This window comes from Dreissena polymorpha, chromosome 4 (genome assembly GCF_020536995.1).
Source record: "Dreissena polymorpha isolate Duluth1 chromosome 4, UMN_Dpol_1.0, whole genome shotgun sequence".
NCBI lineage: Eukaryota > Metazoa > Mollusca > Bivalvia > Myida > Dreissenidae > Dreissena > Dreissena polymorpha.
The window spans coordinates 134539093-134555782 of record NC_068358.1 but is presented as its reverse complement, the minus strand read 5'-3'; the positions used below and the strand labels follow the sequence as shown (position 1 = coordinate 134555782).

The 16690-nt window shown below is 34.6% G+C and overlaps 1 protein-coding gene across 1 annotated transcript in view; it reads right to left on the bottom strand.

Annotated features, from left to right (window-relative positions):
* Positions 1 to 16690, bottom strand: part of LOC127878814 (fibrillin-2-like) — a 107687-nt gene that overhangs the window by 85476 nt on the left and 5521 nt on the right. Inside the window, exons 4-12 of the mRNA XM_052425341.1 lie at positions 13548 to 13673; positions 13143 to 13268; positions 12634 to 12753; positions 12095 to 12235; positions 11025 to 11075; positions 10225 to 10353; positions 9457 to 9603; positions 6881 to 6940; positions 5935 to 6060 (exon numbers count right to left, since the gene is read on the bottom strand). Coding sequence (XP_052281301.1) covers positions 5935 to 6060; positions 6881 to 6940; positions 9457 to 9603; positions 10225 to 10353; positions 11025 to 11075; positions 12095 to 12235; positions 12634 to 12753; positions 13143 to 13268; positions 13548 to 13673 — 1026 coding nt within the window. The remainder of the gene's footprint in view (positions 1 to 5934; positions 6061 to 6880; positions 6941 to 9456; positions 9604 to 10224; positions 10354 to 11024; positions 11076 to 12094; positions 12236 to 12633; positions 12754 to 13142; positions 13269 to 13547; positions 13674 to 16690) is intronic.

Here is a 16690-nt window from a genome sequence, read left to right as displayed (position 1 = left end):
TGAAAGTTAATATAAAGAGGGCAATACAAAAGAATATACAAAAGTAGTAATAAAGACAAAACAACCAGTTTACAATGTTAAGATTTATGCAGTTGTTGGCAATAAGAGAACAATTACCATTCTTAACTTTGAATTTTGCAAGTGTAAATACATGTATGTAAATCAGAACACAAGAATTTGTTTCCTGGTAACTCTGAGCTATAAAGTGCCCAATGTTTACACTCAGTGAATTTGTAAAACCAAATTATATGTGCTAACTGTCTGTCCGAAAACATAAACATTTCCTATAACTTTTGCAATATTGAAGATAGCAACTTGATATTTGGCATACATGTGTATCTTATGGAGCTGCACATTTTGAGTACTCAAAGGTCAAGGTCATCCTTAAAGGTCAAATATATGGCTTCAAAGCGGTGCAATAGGGGGCATTATGTTTCTGACAAACACATCTCTTATTTTTACATGAAAAACCACAGACATTGTTGGAATTTGCCACATATTAGGCATTGTGTATACATTTTTATGCCCCCCTTCGAAGAAGAGGGGGTATATTGCTTTGCTCATGTCGGTCTGTCGGTCGGTCTGTCGGTCTGTCCGTCCACCAGGTGGTTGTCATACGATAACTCAAGAACGCTTGGGCCTAGGATCATGAAACTTCATAGGTACATTGATCATGACTCGCAGATGACCCCTATTGATTTTGAGGTCACTAGGTAAAAGTTCAAGGTCACGGTGACTCGAAATAGTAAAGTGGTTTTTTGAATGATAATTCAAGAATGCATACGCGGCCAACAGGGCACACTCTGAACAATATTACTGAAGCAACTGGTCTGTAATCCTAAATCTATAATTATCAGTCCAATGAAACATCATCCTTTTAGTAAAATACAGTGGATCAGTAAAAATATTATTAGAATATGAGATTTTTTGTATATTTAGTATATTAAATATTGTGTTAATGTTAAATTTTGTTGATTAATATAAATATAAGCAGGACAGGGGAGGTAATACACTACAGGGGAAACAAATGCAATAAGTTTAAATTTATTGTTACAGATTTGCCTCCCTTTTAATATATTTAAATTTTACCAAATGTAAGGCTAACTGCATTTTTGTAATGCATACTACTACTACTACTACTACTACTACTACTACTACTACTACTACTACTACTACTACAACTACTACTACTACTACTACTACTACTACTACTACTACTACTACTACTACTACTGCTACTACTGCTGCTGCTGCTGCTGCTGCTACTACTACTTCTACTTCTACTTCTTCTACTACTACTACTACTACTACTACTACTACTCTACTACTACTACTTCTACTGCTACTACTACTACTACTCTACTACTACTACTACTACTACTACTACTACTACTACTACTACTACTACTACTACCAATACCTACTACTACTACTACTACTACTATACTACTACTACTACTACTACTACTACTACTACTACTACTACTACTACTACTACTACTACTTCTACTACTGCTCTACTACTACTACTACTACTACTACTACTACTACTACTACTACTACTACTACTACTACTACTACTACTACTACTACTATTTCTTCGGCTACCACCACCACCACCTACTACTAATACTACTTATTACTACTACTACTACTACTACTACTACTACTACTACTACTACTACTACTACTACTACTACTACTACTACTACTACTACTACTACTTCTACTACTACTCTACTAGTCTACTACTACTACTACTACTACTACTTTTACTACTACTACTACTACTAATTCTACTACTACTACTACTACTACTACTACTACTACTACTACTACTACTACTACTATTTCTTCTGCTACCACCACCACCACCACCACCACCACCACCACCATTCACAGTGACAAAAAACGTATTCACACAATGGCTGCTACTACAACTTATAGCCCATATAGGGGGGCATGCATGTTTTACAAACACCCCTTGTTAAACTCAATTTTCCACACAATGAAACAACTTTTCAAAAAGGCACCAACAAATGTTCCTCCATCCCCTTTGCATGCTAAACAAAGAATCAGTTTTTAGCTCCACTGGCCAAATTTGTTCAAATTATGCCCCTGGGTGGAATTTGACCCTGCCCCGGGGGTCACAAAATTGAAAATTGCTTATTTAAGGCCTATTTTGTGAAAACTTTCAAAATCTTCTCGGCCATAACCATTGGGCCTAGGGCTATCAAATTTGGTATGTAGAGACATCTAATAGTCCTTTACCAAATTTGTTCAAATTATGACCCTGGGGTCAAATTTGATACTGCCCCGGGGGTCACAAAATTGAACATATGCATATAAAAGGCCTATTTTGTGAAAACTTAAAAAACTTCTTGTCCATAACCATTGGGCCTAGGGTTCCCAAATTTGGTTTGTAGTGGCATCTAATAAACCTCTACCAAATTTGTTCAAATAATGCCTCTGGGGTCAACTTTGACCCTGCCCCAGGGGTCACAAAATTGAGTAAACGCTTATAAAGCGCCCATTTTGTGAAATCTTTAAACATCTTCTTGTTGAAAACCATTCGGACTACGGCTACCAAATTTGGTATGCAGTAACATCCTATAGTCCTCTACAAAGTTTGTTCAAATTATGCCCTTTGGGTCAAATTTGACCCTGACCCGCGGGTCACAAAATTGAACGTTATATTATACGCTTATATCTTGCTTATTTTGTGAAAACTGTTAACATATTCTTATCCTTAACTCTAGGACCTAGGTCTACTACATTTTGTATGTAGTGAGGTATAGTAGTCCTCTACAAAGTTTGCTCAAATTATGCCCCTGGGGTTTTTGACCCAGCCCAGGGGGTCACAAAAGTGTACATGTGCTTAAATAGGGCCTATACTTAAGTATTTGCACATGCCGAGAATATTTCTTTCAGCCTTTTTTTCAGCAGTGGAGCGATACAGGGCCATCGTGGCCCTCTTGTTTATAAGAATATGTCAAAATGGGCAAAAGTCAGGGACAATACTGTCTAAATGCCCTTTTAACAACTCTGGTGACATGCGGCTGTAGTACATTTTCTCTGTAAATTTACAGCGAAACACAAAATGTAATCATCATAAATGTATAGCTTACATGTATATAAATATGATACGAGGTCTTACCCGGTATTTATACAAATTAACCTGGATATTTATGAAAAACACCATCTCCCTGTAGAGTGTAAAGAGAAAAGGCATTTGTTCACCAGTAACATTATGTTCAGTACTGGTAACGAACATGAAAAATTCAGTTCCCGATTCATCGAGTTTTTAAAAAGTTCAACTTTGCTTAAGTAATAATGCATCAATGTTGATTCAAAAGAAAAAGAGTAATCATTTATGCCTAAACTGTTCTGCTGTCCAGAAGCAAGAACGTCATACACAATTTTAAGCTTTACAACATTTATAGTTTTGGTTACTTAACAATCTTAAATGAATGTCCATTCTAAGTTTGCTGTCGTATTCTTCCCTCAAATCATACATGTTTCTTGCATAATTGAATGTTCATGTCCATGGATCACAATGTATATAGAAACAAACATTATTTTGAATTATCTTTCACAGTTATATATTTAATATTAGGCTAATTTTGGGATATACTAAAGCAAATATTAACATTTGTCTCAAATGAATCATCCTCTGAAGCCCTCGATGGGATTCAAACCCATACCTCTTTCCTCTGGAGAGGAAAGTATTCTATCTTAAAATACAAGGGCATGTAAGAGGAAAACTAGCAATTTCAAAGGGATGTTTTCACAGATTAGACATGTATTGAAGTTTGTTATTAAATACTTTAAATTGATAAGTAAACATTTGAGCAAAAAACCTCAATAAAAAAAAAAAATAAAAAAAAGAAAGGAAGTCTTCCTTAACTGGGCTTGATCCACTGACCCTTGGAGTAAAAGCTTAAACCAATGGGCCATCAGTGCTCCCATTATGTCAGTGGTTTATTTTATACTTTATAAAAGCAATCCTTTAAATGTCACAAAATCTAACTATAACATAAGAACTCCCCAAATTATTTTTTTCATTATAGACTCTATGCTATATTGATAAATGCAAACATTGGATCTAAAAAGCTGCAATATAAAAAAAAGAATAAAATTGAATAAAAATATAAAAGTAACGCTCGATTGGTCATTGTTGGCTAAGGTACTACTTACATGTACCCCGGGTACTCTTAAGTATACTTACATGTACCCCGGGTACGGTAAATATACTAAAACGTACCCAGGAAATGTAAGGCTTTATTGGTCTTTGTCGGCTTCTTTTTAAAAATTATTATATTCACATGTATGTCAATTTTCTGTAAGATGGCCTCTATATTATTGAAACTCATACTTAAAAAGCATGTTGATTCAGTTTTGTTAAAAGAGAAGTTTTTTTAAGATAACCGGTAGCGCGTTTTACGACATCGGATTTTGGGCGGGAATATAACTCGGGTACAGTCTAAAATCGACCAGGTAAGATAAAGTATATTTACCGTACCCGGGGTACATGTAAGTATACTTAAGAGTACCCGGGGTACATGTAAGTAGTACCCGAGCCGACAATGACCAATCGAGCAAAAGTAACCCTCAAATGGGCTCGAACCATTAACACCATGGAGTAAAAGTCTACCGTTTGGACCACTCGGCCATCCATGCTCATACAATGAGTGATGTGTTTTATACTTAATCAAGTTAATGTAAGCAATCCTCGTACCTCATAAAATATAACGAAAACAGTCGATTTAATTTTTAAATTTACTCGATGTCAATACTATAACTTATAAGTACTCTACTCCTATAAATATGAGGTCGATGTACATCGATAGCTTACGTCTAATTATTTAGACTAATAAGTACTCCCATCAGTTACACGTATGTCAGTAATGGCATCTTTAAATTTTAACAGGTTTTTAAGTACGTTGTGGGAATTCACAGATCTACATTAAATTATTACTTAAAGAATGTTATCTTGAAAAAGACGAGCTAAAACACACGTTTAATTTTTCATCTTTACGAGGGGGCCGCCATCTTGTTTTCTAAAGTAGTTCAAAATCCAATATGACGGCCGCATACGTACATCAGAGAGACGGTGTGGTGTAGCCCACTGTCCGATGCGTTCAGATTGCATGTTTTACGTTACTGTAACCAGTGTTTTTGCCAACCAGTCAGTGCGCATGCGCGAAAAATCCCGAATGTAAACAATAACAATTAACTCGTCTATTGCCAAGCAATAAAAGTCCCATACCGGTGAAAATCCACCATTTCCAGCAATATTTCCAGTCTATTTGTTGCCATAGCAACCATAATTCTTGACGTAGGAACATAATAAAATGACGTGCATAATCTCCATATTGCCATCTGTCCATGTTTCAAGTTTCATGAAAATATGAAGAACTTTTAAAGTTATCGCAGGATCCACCATTTTCAGCAATATTTCTAGTCTATTTGTTGCCATAGCAACCGGAATTCTTGAAGTAGGATCAATGAAATGACGTGCATAATCTCCATATTGCAACCTGTCCATGTTTCAAGTTTCATGAAAAAATATGAAGAACTTTTAAAGTTATCGCAGGATCCACCATTTTCAGCAAGATTTCTAGTCTATGTGTTGCCATAGCTACCATAATTCTTGATATAATTTCCATATTGCCACCTGTCCATGTTTCAAGTTTCATGAAAAAAATATGAAGAACTTTAAGTTATCGCAGGATCCAGAAAAGTGTACAGACTGACAGACTGACAGACGCACAGAGCGCAAACAATAAGTCACCACCGGTTTCACCAGTAGGGGACTAATAATGATTTATATTATGGTAACCTTAGCATTTCAAACGTCGGCATCAACACTGACGTAATCATTTCAATACACATTACGTGGTTGATTTAATGGGAATATATTGAGGCAATTACCTGTGCAGTTGAATCCCCTTGCATCGAGGGCGAAACCTCTGTCACACGTGCACGTGAAACTTCCCAACGTATTGCGGCACTGTCCGTTTGTACATATACCAGGAATCTCTCGGCATTCGTTAATATCTAGCCAGTATTACATGCGTTTAAAACAAATAGCAATTAACATGTCTTTATAAATATTGTTAAATCTTAAATAACCTAACAACGGATTTAGTAATATAATAATATAGCATTTCTGAAACGCGACCTAATAACCGTCAGCAATTTATATGATCATATTCCTTTGTGTTCCTTTATTTTGTACAGGTATATACTTTTTACCGTTTGGTTAACACATAAGAAGAACATTATATTTCCAAAATGCAATATAATAAACGATTGGGCACTATAAAAGTGTGCACGAGGAAATCGAGTGTGTTTGGCTGTTTCCGTCATTCAGATTTGTACAGTTGAAAGACGTAGTTTAATTTTGAGCTTTTTTTACTTCAATCAAAATTCAGGTATTGGTTAACTTGGAGATGAAAAACAAATAAAAGGATAGTGTATATGTGCATGAATGCAATATTTTTATTAAGATAATATTAATTTTGTTAATATGTATTGTTGAATTATTATATGATTTTGAGGTGTGTCGTGTTTGATGAAGACAGTGGACTGTCTAGATGCTTTACCAAATACAGAACATGTATCGAAAACTATATACGTCTTGTTTTGTTTATTTGCGATAGGTAAGAAAATACTGTGTGCTTTTTTTGAGAATTGTATATATCAGACGTGAATGAAGGGGTATTTGAGGAAATAAAAGTTCTATGACACGCGTACATAAAATGATCACTAGTATGTAAAATATAAATATGTATTATATGTTACTTTATTTATCAGTGGTAACAGCAGCAAACATACCGAATGTACAACAAGTGTTGATGTAATAGGTGAAACATACCTATCGGAGAAACCGGGTCACCACCATGACCGTCCACAGGGCAGAGCGCCTTGTGCTGCTCTGTAAAGAACACACACAAACTTCGTGGAGCATTAGCAAGAATTATGTAAAACATTTCAAACGACTTTATGGAACATTTTAAGAAGCTTTATGGAACATCAACAAGAACAACATGTATATGGAGCATCAACAAGAACTATATGGAGCATCAACAAGAACTATGTAGAAAATCAACAGAACTATATAGAACATCAATAAGAACTATATGGAACATCAACAATAACTATATGGAGCATCCATAAGAACTATATGGAACATCAATAAGAACTATATGGAACATCAACAAAAATTATATGGAGCATCAACACGAACTATATGGAGCATCAACACGAATCATATGGAACATCAACAAGAACTATATGGAACATCAATAGGAACTATATGGAGCATCCATAGCAAACTATATGGAACATCAACAAGAACTATAAGGAGCATCCACAAGAACTATATGGAACATTAACAAGAACGACATGGAGCATCCACAAGAACTTTATGGAGCATCCACAAGAACTATTTGGAACATCAACAAGAATTATATGGAGCATCCACAACAAACTATATGGAACATCCACAAGAACTATATGGAGCATCCACAAGAACTATACTATATGAAACACCAACAAGAACTATATGGAGCATCCGCAAGAATTTTATGGAGCATCAACACGAACTATATGGAACATCAACGAGAACTATAAGGAGCATCCACAAGAACTATATGGAGCATCCACAAGAAGTATATGCAACATCAACAAGAAATATATTGAACATCAATAAGAACTATATGGAACATTAACAAGAACTATATGGAACATCAATAAGAATTATATGGAACATCAACAACAACTATATGGAACATCAACAAGAACTATATGGAACATCAATGAGAACAATTGGGACATCAACAAGAACTATATGGAACATCAATAAAAACTATCTGGAACATCAACAAGAACTTTATGGAACATCAATAAGAACTATATGGAGCATCAACAAGAACTATACGGAGCATCCTCAAGAACTATATTGAACATCAACCAGAACTATATGGAACATCAACACGAACTATATGGAAAATCAACACGAACTATATGGGACATCTACAAGAACTATAAGGAGCATCCACACGAACTATATGGAGCATTCACAAGAACTATATAGAACAACAACACAAACTATATGACACATCGACAAAAACTATATGGAGCATCCACAAAAACTATATGGAACATCAACAAAAACTATATGTTACATCAATAAGAACCATGTGGAGCATCAACAATAACTTTATGGAACATCAACACGAACTATATGGAACACCAATAAGAACTATATGGTCATCCACAAGAACTATATGGAGCATCGACAAGAACTATATGGAACATCAACAAGAACTATATGGATCATCGACAAGAAATATATGGAGTATCAACAAGAACTATATGGAACATCAACAAGAACTATATGGAAAATCAACACGAACTGTATGAGGTATCCACAAGAACTATATGGAGAATCCACACGAACTATTTGGAGCATTCACAAGAACTATATAACATCAACAAGAACTATATGGCACATCGACAAGAACTATATGGAGTATCCACAAAACTATATGGAACATCAACAAGAACTATATGGAACATCAATAAGAACTATATGGTCATCTACAAGAACTATATGGATATCGACAAAAACTATATGGAACATCAACAAGAACTATATGGAACATCCACAATAACTTTATGGTCATTCACAAGAACTATATGGAAAATCAACACGAACTATATGGAGCATCTACAAGAACTATATGGAACATCAACAAGAACTATATAGAACATCAGCAATAACTATATAGAACATCAACAAGGACTATGTGGAGCATCAACGATTACTTTATGGAGCATCAACACGAACTATATGGAACATCAATAAGAACTATATGGTCATCTACAAGAACTATATGGAGCATCAACAAGAACTATATGGAACATCAACAAGAACTATATGGAACATCAACAAGAACTATATGGAACATCAATAAGAACTATATGGTCATCCACAAGAACTATATGAATCATCGACAAGAACTATACGGAACATCAACAAGAACTATATGGAACATCAATAAGAACTATATGGAACATCAACAAGAACTATATGGAACATCAACAAGAACTATATGGAACATCAACAAGAACTGTATGGAACATCAACAAGAACTATATAGAACATCGGCATTAACTATATGAAACATCAACAAGAACTATATGGAACATCAACAAGAACTTTATGGAACATTAAGTACAGACGAGAACGCAAAACGCCTGAATTAAATTGAGTGTAAGCGTGATTTGTTAATCCTTTTAATTTAAGTTCACTCGCTCACAATTTTAAAATACGATTATACTCATGTGTATTGTTATGTTATTTTAGATCATAACTACACTACGCAATAATATAGTAAAATAATGTATGGGTTCGATACAGATGTTTTACAGTTCTTAAAAGCTTACCAGTTCCTTTTGTCGGACATGGTTCACACAAGTGACTCCATGCTTTTCCCACCGTGCAACAGCACATGGAACGAGTGAAGACGCTGTCAAGACCTTCCGAACACTGGCCGCGTCTGTACTCTAAATAACATGTGGACTTCCGTTTGTCTGAAACACATAATCGTATATTCATAATACATAGTATTCATATTATATATGACGTCATAGTGTAACATATTACGTGTAATTTTTAGTGAAACTGGCATCAATTATTTATGTAATACTGTCAGAAAAATGTCCGTAAGGTGTTACAACAGAGGTAATTTAAAAATAAAAGTGTTCCAACATGACCTTCATTTGCTAGAATTCAAGAATCTTACAATATTGTTTGAAGTTATGTACAGACTGCTTATGAAACGTGAGGACAAATAACTCAATAATATGTACCTTATGTGGGAAATATTTCAAAAGTTGTATTTGTTGCTGACAACTAAGCAGAGGACTTTTATTATCCTCAATAAAGAAACAGATTTTTGGAATATTTAACTTATTGCACATTCGCATTTATGAACAAATGATCTTGTAAGGCGGGTTTGATTTTGACCATATCATATAGTTTTAACAATCTTGGTAGAAGTCCTTAAGCCAAGTGTTCATGCAAACTATCCTGCAATAGTAGTTATTAAGGAGATTTTAGTTTTAAATATATGTTGAAAAAGTGACATGTGTTATGCTTCAAAGAAATTCTTTGACCAATGCAATGTCCTATTATTCGTCAGGAGGACATACCGAGACAGCTTGTGCCCGAGGGGTCGAGCTCCATGCCCGAGGGGCACTGGCACGTGAATGACCCTTCCGTGTTCACACACACTCCTCCGCCTCGACACAGGTCCGCAAACTGCTCACATTCGTTAATGTCTGCAATATATCAAACAGTTAGAGCTATATTGGGTAATAATTTTCATTTTAACTCGCACATGTGATAAATATATGATGTGATTCATCATAGTTTAATTCAAAGAATATGATTGGCACAAAAAACAGTATGTGTTTAGATCGCAAAATAAGTTATGAATATGTTCATTGCAAGAATCAGATATGACTACGTACCTCACACAAAATATAATTTACTATCTCAACCGACTACTTGATTACCCGGTGGGTATGGAAATTACTCGGGGTGTATGGAAAATACTCCATGGGTACGTGACCACTCTAAGCCAATCTGATTAGGTAATGTGTGTAGGAGGTGGGGTATCTAATAATATACGACGGTGATTTGGGAAGAAAATATTAGTTTATATTTCACAGATGCGAGTACTACTTATTTGCTGTATTGAAATACCAACACGATAAATCCACCAGTGCTAACCTTGATAAGATTAAATATCACTTTTATATGATACGGATTTCACTGAAATGTAGCTTGCAGGCGTTTGGGTAGGTGTTCACTGTCAACGTAAGTTAGGCCTATAGTGGATGTTTGTTTTTGCTATTTCATTTCTTAATTCATGATATCTTAAATGCGAATGTTGAGGTGATTATACAATACACTCCAATACAGTACCATAATAAGTAGATGCCCTTACCGACGCAGCCGTCTCGTTTGTAGATGAAACCACGCGGACATCTGTCTCGAACTGTGAATTTAAGATAACAAAACAACACCGGATATAATTTATTTATATATTTTGATGTTGCTTTTTTACAATATCCGGTCTCTTTTCCACACAGTTTGGTTCGATTTACGTACAACGTCATATGGTAAGACAAATCATCGGTCTATTTATTTGTAAATGGTTGTAGTCATAATCAGAAAACTTCTTCGTAAGAGATTATGTTTTGTTGTACCTTTTCCTTGTTTAATGTTTGACGATTCGGTATTCAAGTTTATTACAGATCAAGTGTTTACATAATAGACTTTTGTATCTAAAAGATTGTTGGGTAAATATTGACACTTTGATAGTTAAAATCACTCAGCCAAGTAAAAATTAAGTTAGATTTTCTTTGAACAGCTTTGTAAATACCAGCCATGGCCGCTCAATATTGGAACTACAACCATTCAGCCATAAATCGATCCAAACTCGATATGAAAAATGAACAGCGCTGTGCAAAAATGGGTTAATGCCATATACGGCTAGCATAAATCCAGGTCAGCCTGCACATACGCACAGTCTGGCCAGGCGCTACACTGTCCGCTATAACGTCACGAAAGGTATGATGAAGTCTATAGCGTACATGGTGACGCGGATGCGCAGACTCGTCTGGAGTCACTCTAGCCGCATATGGCTTAAGACTGATTTTCGCATGACGCGACTCATTATGTACATGAATCGTTCGATTCGATTTTTTTTTATTCGTCAAAATCTTCGTGATCAATAAATACGCCGAATAGATTTATGGTTGAATACAAGCATATTTGTATATAAATATATAAAATGCAATATATAAAACAAAATCGATTCGATCATGAAAGAATTGTTGCAGCTTTACTCAATGCTTCCCAATACCGAGTTAAGAATCTAAAAATGCTCAAATTGTAAATGAAATGGTAAGCACTGTATGCATGTACAAAAAGGAGCAAAGTAACACATAGCAAATGATACGCATTCATTTTAAACAGAAACGATTATATCTGCTTGACGCTCATTTTACTCACTGGACGCGGCGCACGGCTCACACGGGCTTCCCCATGCCTTTCCCACGGTGTTGCAGCACTCCGACTTGAGCATGGGTCGCTTCACGTTGTCCTCGCACTGACCGTCCCGTATGCGCATCCAGCAGGAACCCAGTCGCTCGTCTGCGAAAATAAATTGATTGATTATATCATGCCGCTGACCTGTCATATATGACGCTGACTTCTGCATTTAAATATCTGTTCTTTTTTCTGTATTTTTGAACTTATTTCACGTTTAACTATGTGTATTTATTTCTTGTCATGACGCTGAATAATGATTTTCGAAAGTTGTCCGTTTTATCAATATTTTGTATGTAATGTTGCTGACAAGTAACTTTAAATATACACTTTCTTGTATTGCGCTGCAGTGGAACAATCGAAAAAATAATACTTTTTAATGTATGGGATTATATTACAGCTCATTACACAGAATATCAATGATATAAGTAGCATATAAGACAAATCGCTAACACGTATCCTTATAACATTTTAGTAAAAAAAAATCAACGAGTCGTTTTTACCAACGCATATCAGGCCCGAGACGTCCAATGAGAACCCGTGGTCGCATTTACATCTGAAACTTCCAGCGCTGTTGATACACGTTCCTCCCTGGCAGGGGGATGATCTACACTCGTCAATGTCTGCGATACATCGTGTGTTTTTATTTATTGATTTTAAGGAATGAAAAACAAATATAAATACGTTAAACATAGAATTGTGTTTTGCATCATGAACATTTACCCAGCTAGTACTTTCATTCAGTTTACAACGTCTGTACATCATGGTCTATTTCTTTACAATTATTACTGACTCTTTATATTACGCATCCAATTTGTATGATGCACTCTCAAAATCGATATTTATCTCTTTAACCATACCTGCATCATTTTCTTTATTGATTTCACAGTATACATGCATTGTCTTCTAAAGTTGTATGCAAGATGAATTGTATGTAAACTTGCACTACGACACAGGACCCTGTACATTAGTTAGGGTATGTCATGCCAATTCATGAAATGGTTACTTGTACCTTCGCACATGTTGTTTGACGGATCGAGTCGAGAGCCGGACGGGCACGTGCAGACGAAGGATCCCGGCGTGTCCCGGCACTGGCCGCCTTCACAAAGCCGCGGGTTGACCATACACTCATTAACATCTGAATCGCAAAGTTTATATTCATCTGAAGTGCTGCGTAAGGTGTAATTAGATTGCAAATATTACGAACAAATTATACGACGCAAAGGCCACACAGTTTACGAGGAGTTGACGTCTGAATGAACTGTTTACACAAGACGCACGGAGGACAAAGAGCCATCACAAAAGCTTACTTTATGCAGAAAACAAACTGAGACAAAAAAACGTTAAAATTATTTCTGAGAAAGCTTGTAACAGGTTAAAACTAGTTTTTTTTAAGAACTTTGGACTCCAGACTTACTGATGCATCTTTTCCCTGAAGAGTCCGGCAGGTATCCTGGGTTACAGACACACCGGTACGAGGGAGGGCTGTTCTCACATGCGCCATTCTCACAGATTTCCGGCATTAGGGCGCAGTGGTTGATTGCTGTATGACACGTGTAAAATGTTGAAAAACGATGTACATTTGTTTGTTGTGCACTGTTGTGATTTTTGTAACAGTAATTTAAAAAACACTGTATAATGGTGTGACTTTTTGCTTAATAAATCAAAGTGTTCATGCATTTACAAACATTGATAGTGTAGCCACTTAAATTGAATAATTTTCATATTTTACTTTCTTTAGCTTTATGTATGTTATCATTAGACATTATCATATGTAAAACAAAGCTAATGATTTTCATTATAATTACATGTATCACGATCATCATTCTCATTTTTGTATGATTATTGGCTATTAACAATACCAGGAATATTAGCATCGCAATTGTCGTAAGTGTAATTTTGCAACGGCATTAGCGTAAAAAACAACCGCATTATTTCAAATACAACATTTATATAGCAAATCAGTCCCCATCGCAATGTTTTATGTAACCCGTTAGGATTTTTGTTAAATAAATCTTCACCGTAGTATAATTCTTAAGCAAAATATAAATTGTAAGTCGAATAATCTGTCAACCTTTTTTTTTTTTCCGTTTTTAGTACTTTATTCACTACATAATATATGCACATACCATCATTTTACACAGGGAAAAGTACATATATATAAACATATGGAATACATGAAAATGAAAAAGGATGTGATGTTTTAAATAATGAAGGACACAAACGAATACAAGTAGAAAAGCATATGAAGTAGATATATTAACATATTTATCTTCTTTTTTCCCTTAAATTTAAGAAAACAGATTTAAATCACAAAATTATTCCATTTTTGAGTATGTTTTTCAGTTTTACCCTTCCAGCTTGCGATAATCTCTTCGATTTTTATTTTGTATTTAAAATATTCCAAAAATCTTTGAAAAATTGGTGGACATCGTTGATATTTGCATTTAAATATAAAATATTTTCCTAGTAATACAATAAAATTGATACAGTTTGAGCAGTTTCTATTGTTGATAAAAGTATTACAAAGTGAAATACATTCATAAGACAATTTGAAATCAGTACAAATGCTAAGTTGGGATTTTATATATGTCTCAATGTTGTTCCAAAAAATATGAACATTAGGACAATTCCAAAACAAATGCATATTAGTTTCAACAGACATTGAACATAAATCACAGAGACTAGATTCTACAATGCCATATTTAAACAGATTTTCGTTGTTGGGAACAATGTTCATCATATATTTATACTGGAACGTTCTTAAGGAGGAATCTATTGTGATTTGAATATAATTTGTGAATATTGATTCCCAATGTAACTGTTTATTAAAAAGCATTTCCCATTTGTGTTCTTGTTTGTTGTTTTTTATATGTGTATTCTCTATTAACAGTTCGTTTATAAATTTGCATATTTTTGTTGTCGGGGTGATTCTATTAATAAGGTAACTAGGTGGCACGTATGACCTTTCTTCATTGTTAATTTTTTCTTTCCAGCATTTTGGTATACAACCAACTAACGTGTGGTATTTTAAAAAATCAGAACGGGGCAAATCATATAATTCTTGAAGTTCTGTGAAGGTATGAAAATGTTTGTTCCTGTAGTTAAAGATATGTTCTATTTGTGTAATACCTCGATCGAACCATGTTTTGTAAAACAATGTTTTATTCAATAGAAATATATTTGAATTGTTCCAGAGTATTTCTTTCCCTATGATTGTCTGTTTTTCTTTATAGTTCGCGCGGCACCATCCTTTTAAGCATTCAGTTAGAAATTTAGATTTCAATTCCAAAGAGTCTATATTTGATGATTTTAGGTTGCATTTAAAGATAAAGAGATTGCCATTATTTTCAAGCATGTCACTGTAAATTTTTGCCCATTTTGTTGTTGGTTGATATAACATCCTTTTCACCCAGCTTGATTTTAGCGCGTCTATAAAATTTTCGAGATCAATCATTTTGAGTCCTCCATTTTTGTAGTTTTGAACAATTTTGTTTCTCGCGATTTTATCTGGTTTATTATCCCACAAAAATGAAAACATTGAGTTCTTTATGTCTTTTATAATTTCATTGCCTGGATTATTTAAAACTGTTAAAGGATATATAAGTTTCGGAAAGGCGAATGTTTTTAAAACTGTAATTTTTCCCATTAAACTTAGTTTCCATTTTTGCCATTTTGCGAGACAATTTTTAAACTTTTTAATCTTTGGTTTGATGTTATACTCGGTCATTTCGTCCGTGTTATTCAAAAATGTTATACCTAACGTTTTTGCACTTTCCGATGTCCATGAAAAATTGTGTTTTTTACAGAAAATAATGTTTGAAAATTTCATACGTCCTATGCGCAGAACAGTGCATTTATTTTTATTTAATCTTAGGCCTGATATTTTTGAAAAATTGTCAAGGGTTGCAATAAGGGTCTCAAATGATAATCTTGATCCATCCAGAAGGAAGCATGCGTCATCTGCGAAGAGCGTTTGTTTAATTTCTGTATTTTTCACTCTTATACCGGAAATATTTTCATTTGTATTTATTTCATTTGCCAATAATTCTATACAAATTATAAATATGTAGGGAGACAGCGGGCAGCCTTGTCTAACACCTTTTTGTATGTTAAAGTATTCAGAAAAGTGACCATTGTTTGTTATGCATGACTTAGCGTCTTTGTAAAACAAATTAATCCAATTTATAATTGCGGAGTTGAAACCAAATTTAGCTAAACTATTCCTCATGAAAGCATGATCCAGACTGTCGAATGCCTTATTAAAATCTGAGAAAAAAATTAGCCCATTTTCATTGTAAATATTCACTTTTTCAATAGCTTCTGACAGGCATCTTACATTTTCTCCTATATACCTTCCTTTCACAAAGCCAGTTTGCTCTGTGCCTATAATGGTTGGGAGGTGTTTTTTTATTCTATTTGCAATTGCTTTTGATGCTATTTTGTAAACACAGTTAAGTAGTGATATTGGTCTCCAATTATTTAATGTTAATAGATCTTTGTCTCCTTTTGGAAGTAAAGTTATGATACTTTGTTTTTGAATTTCTGTTAAGTTGCCAT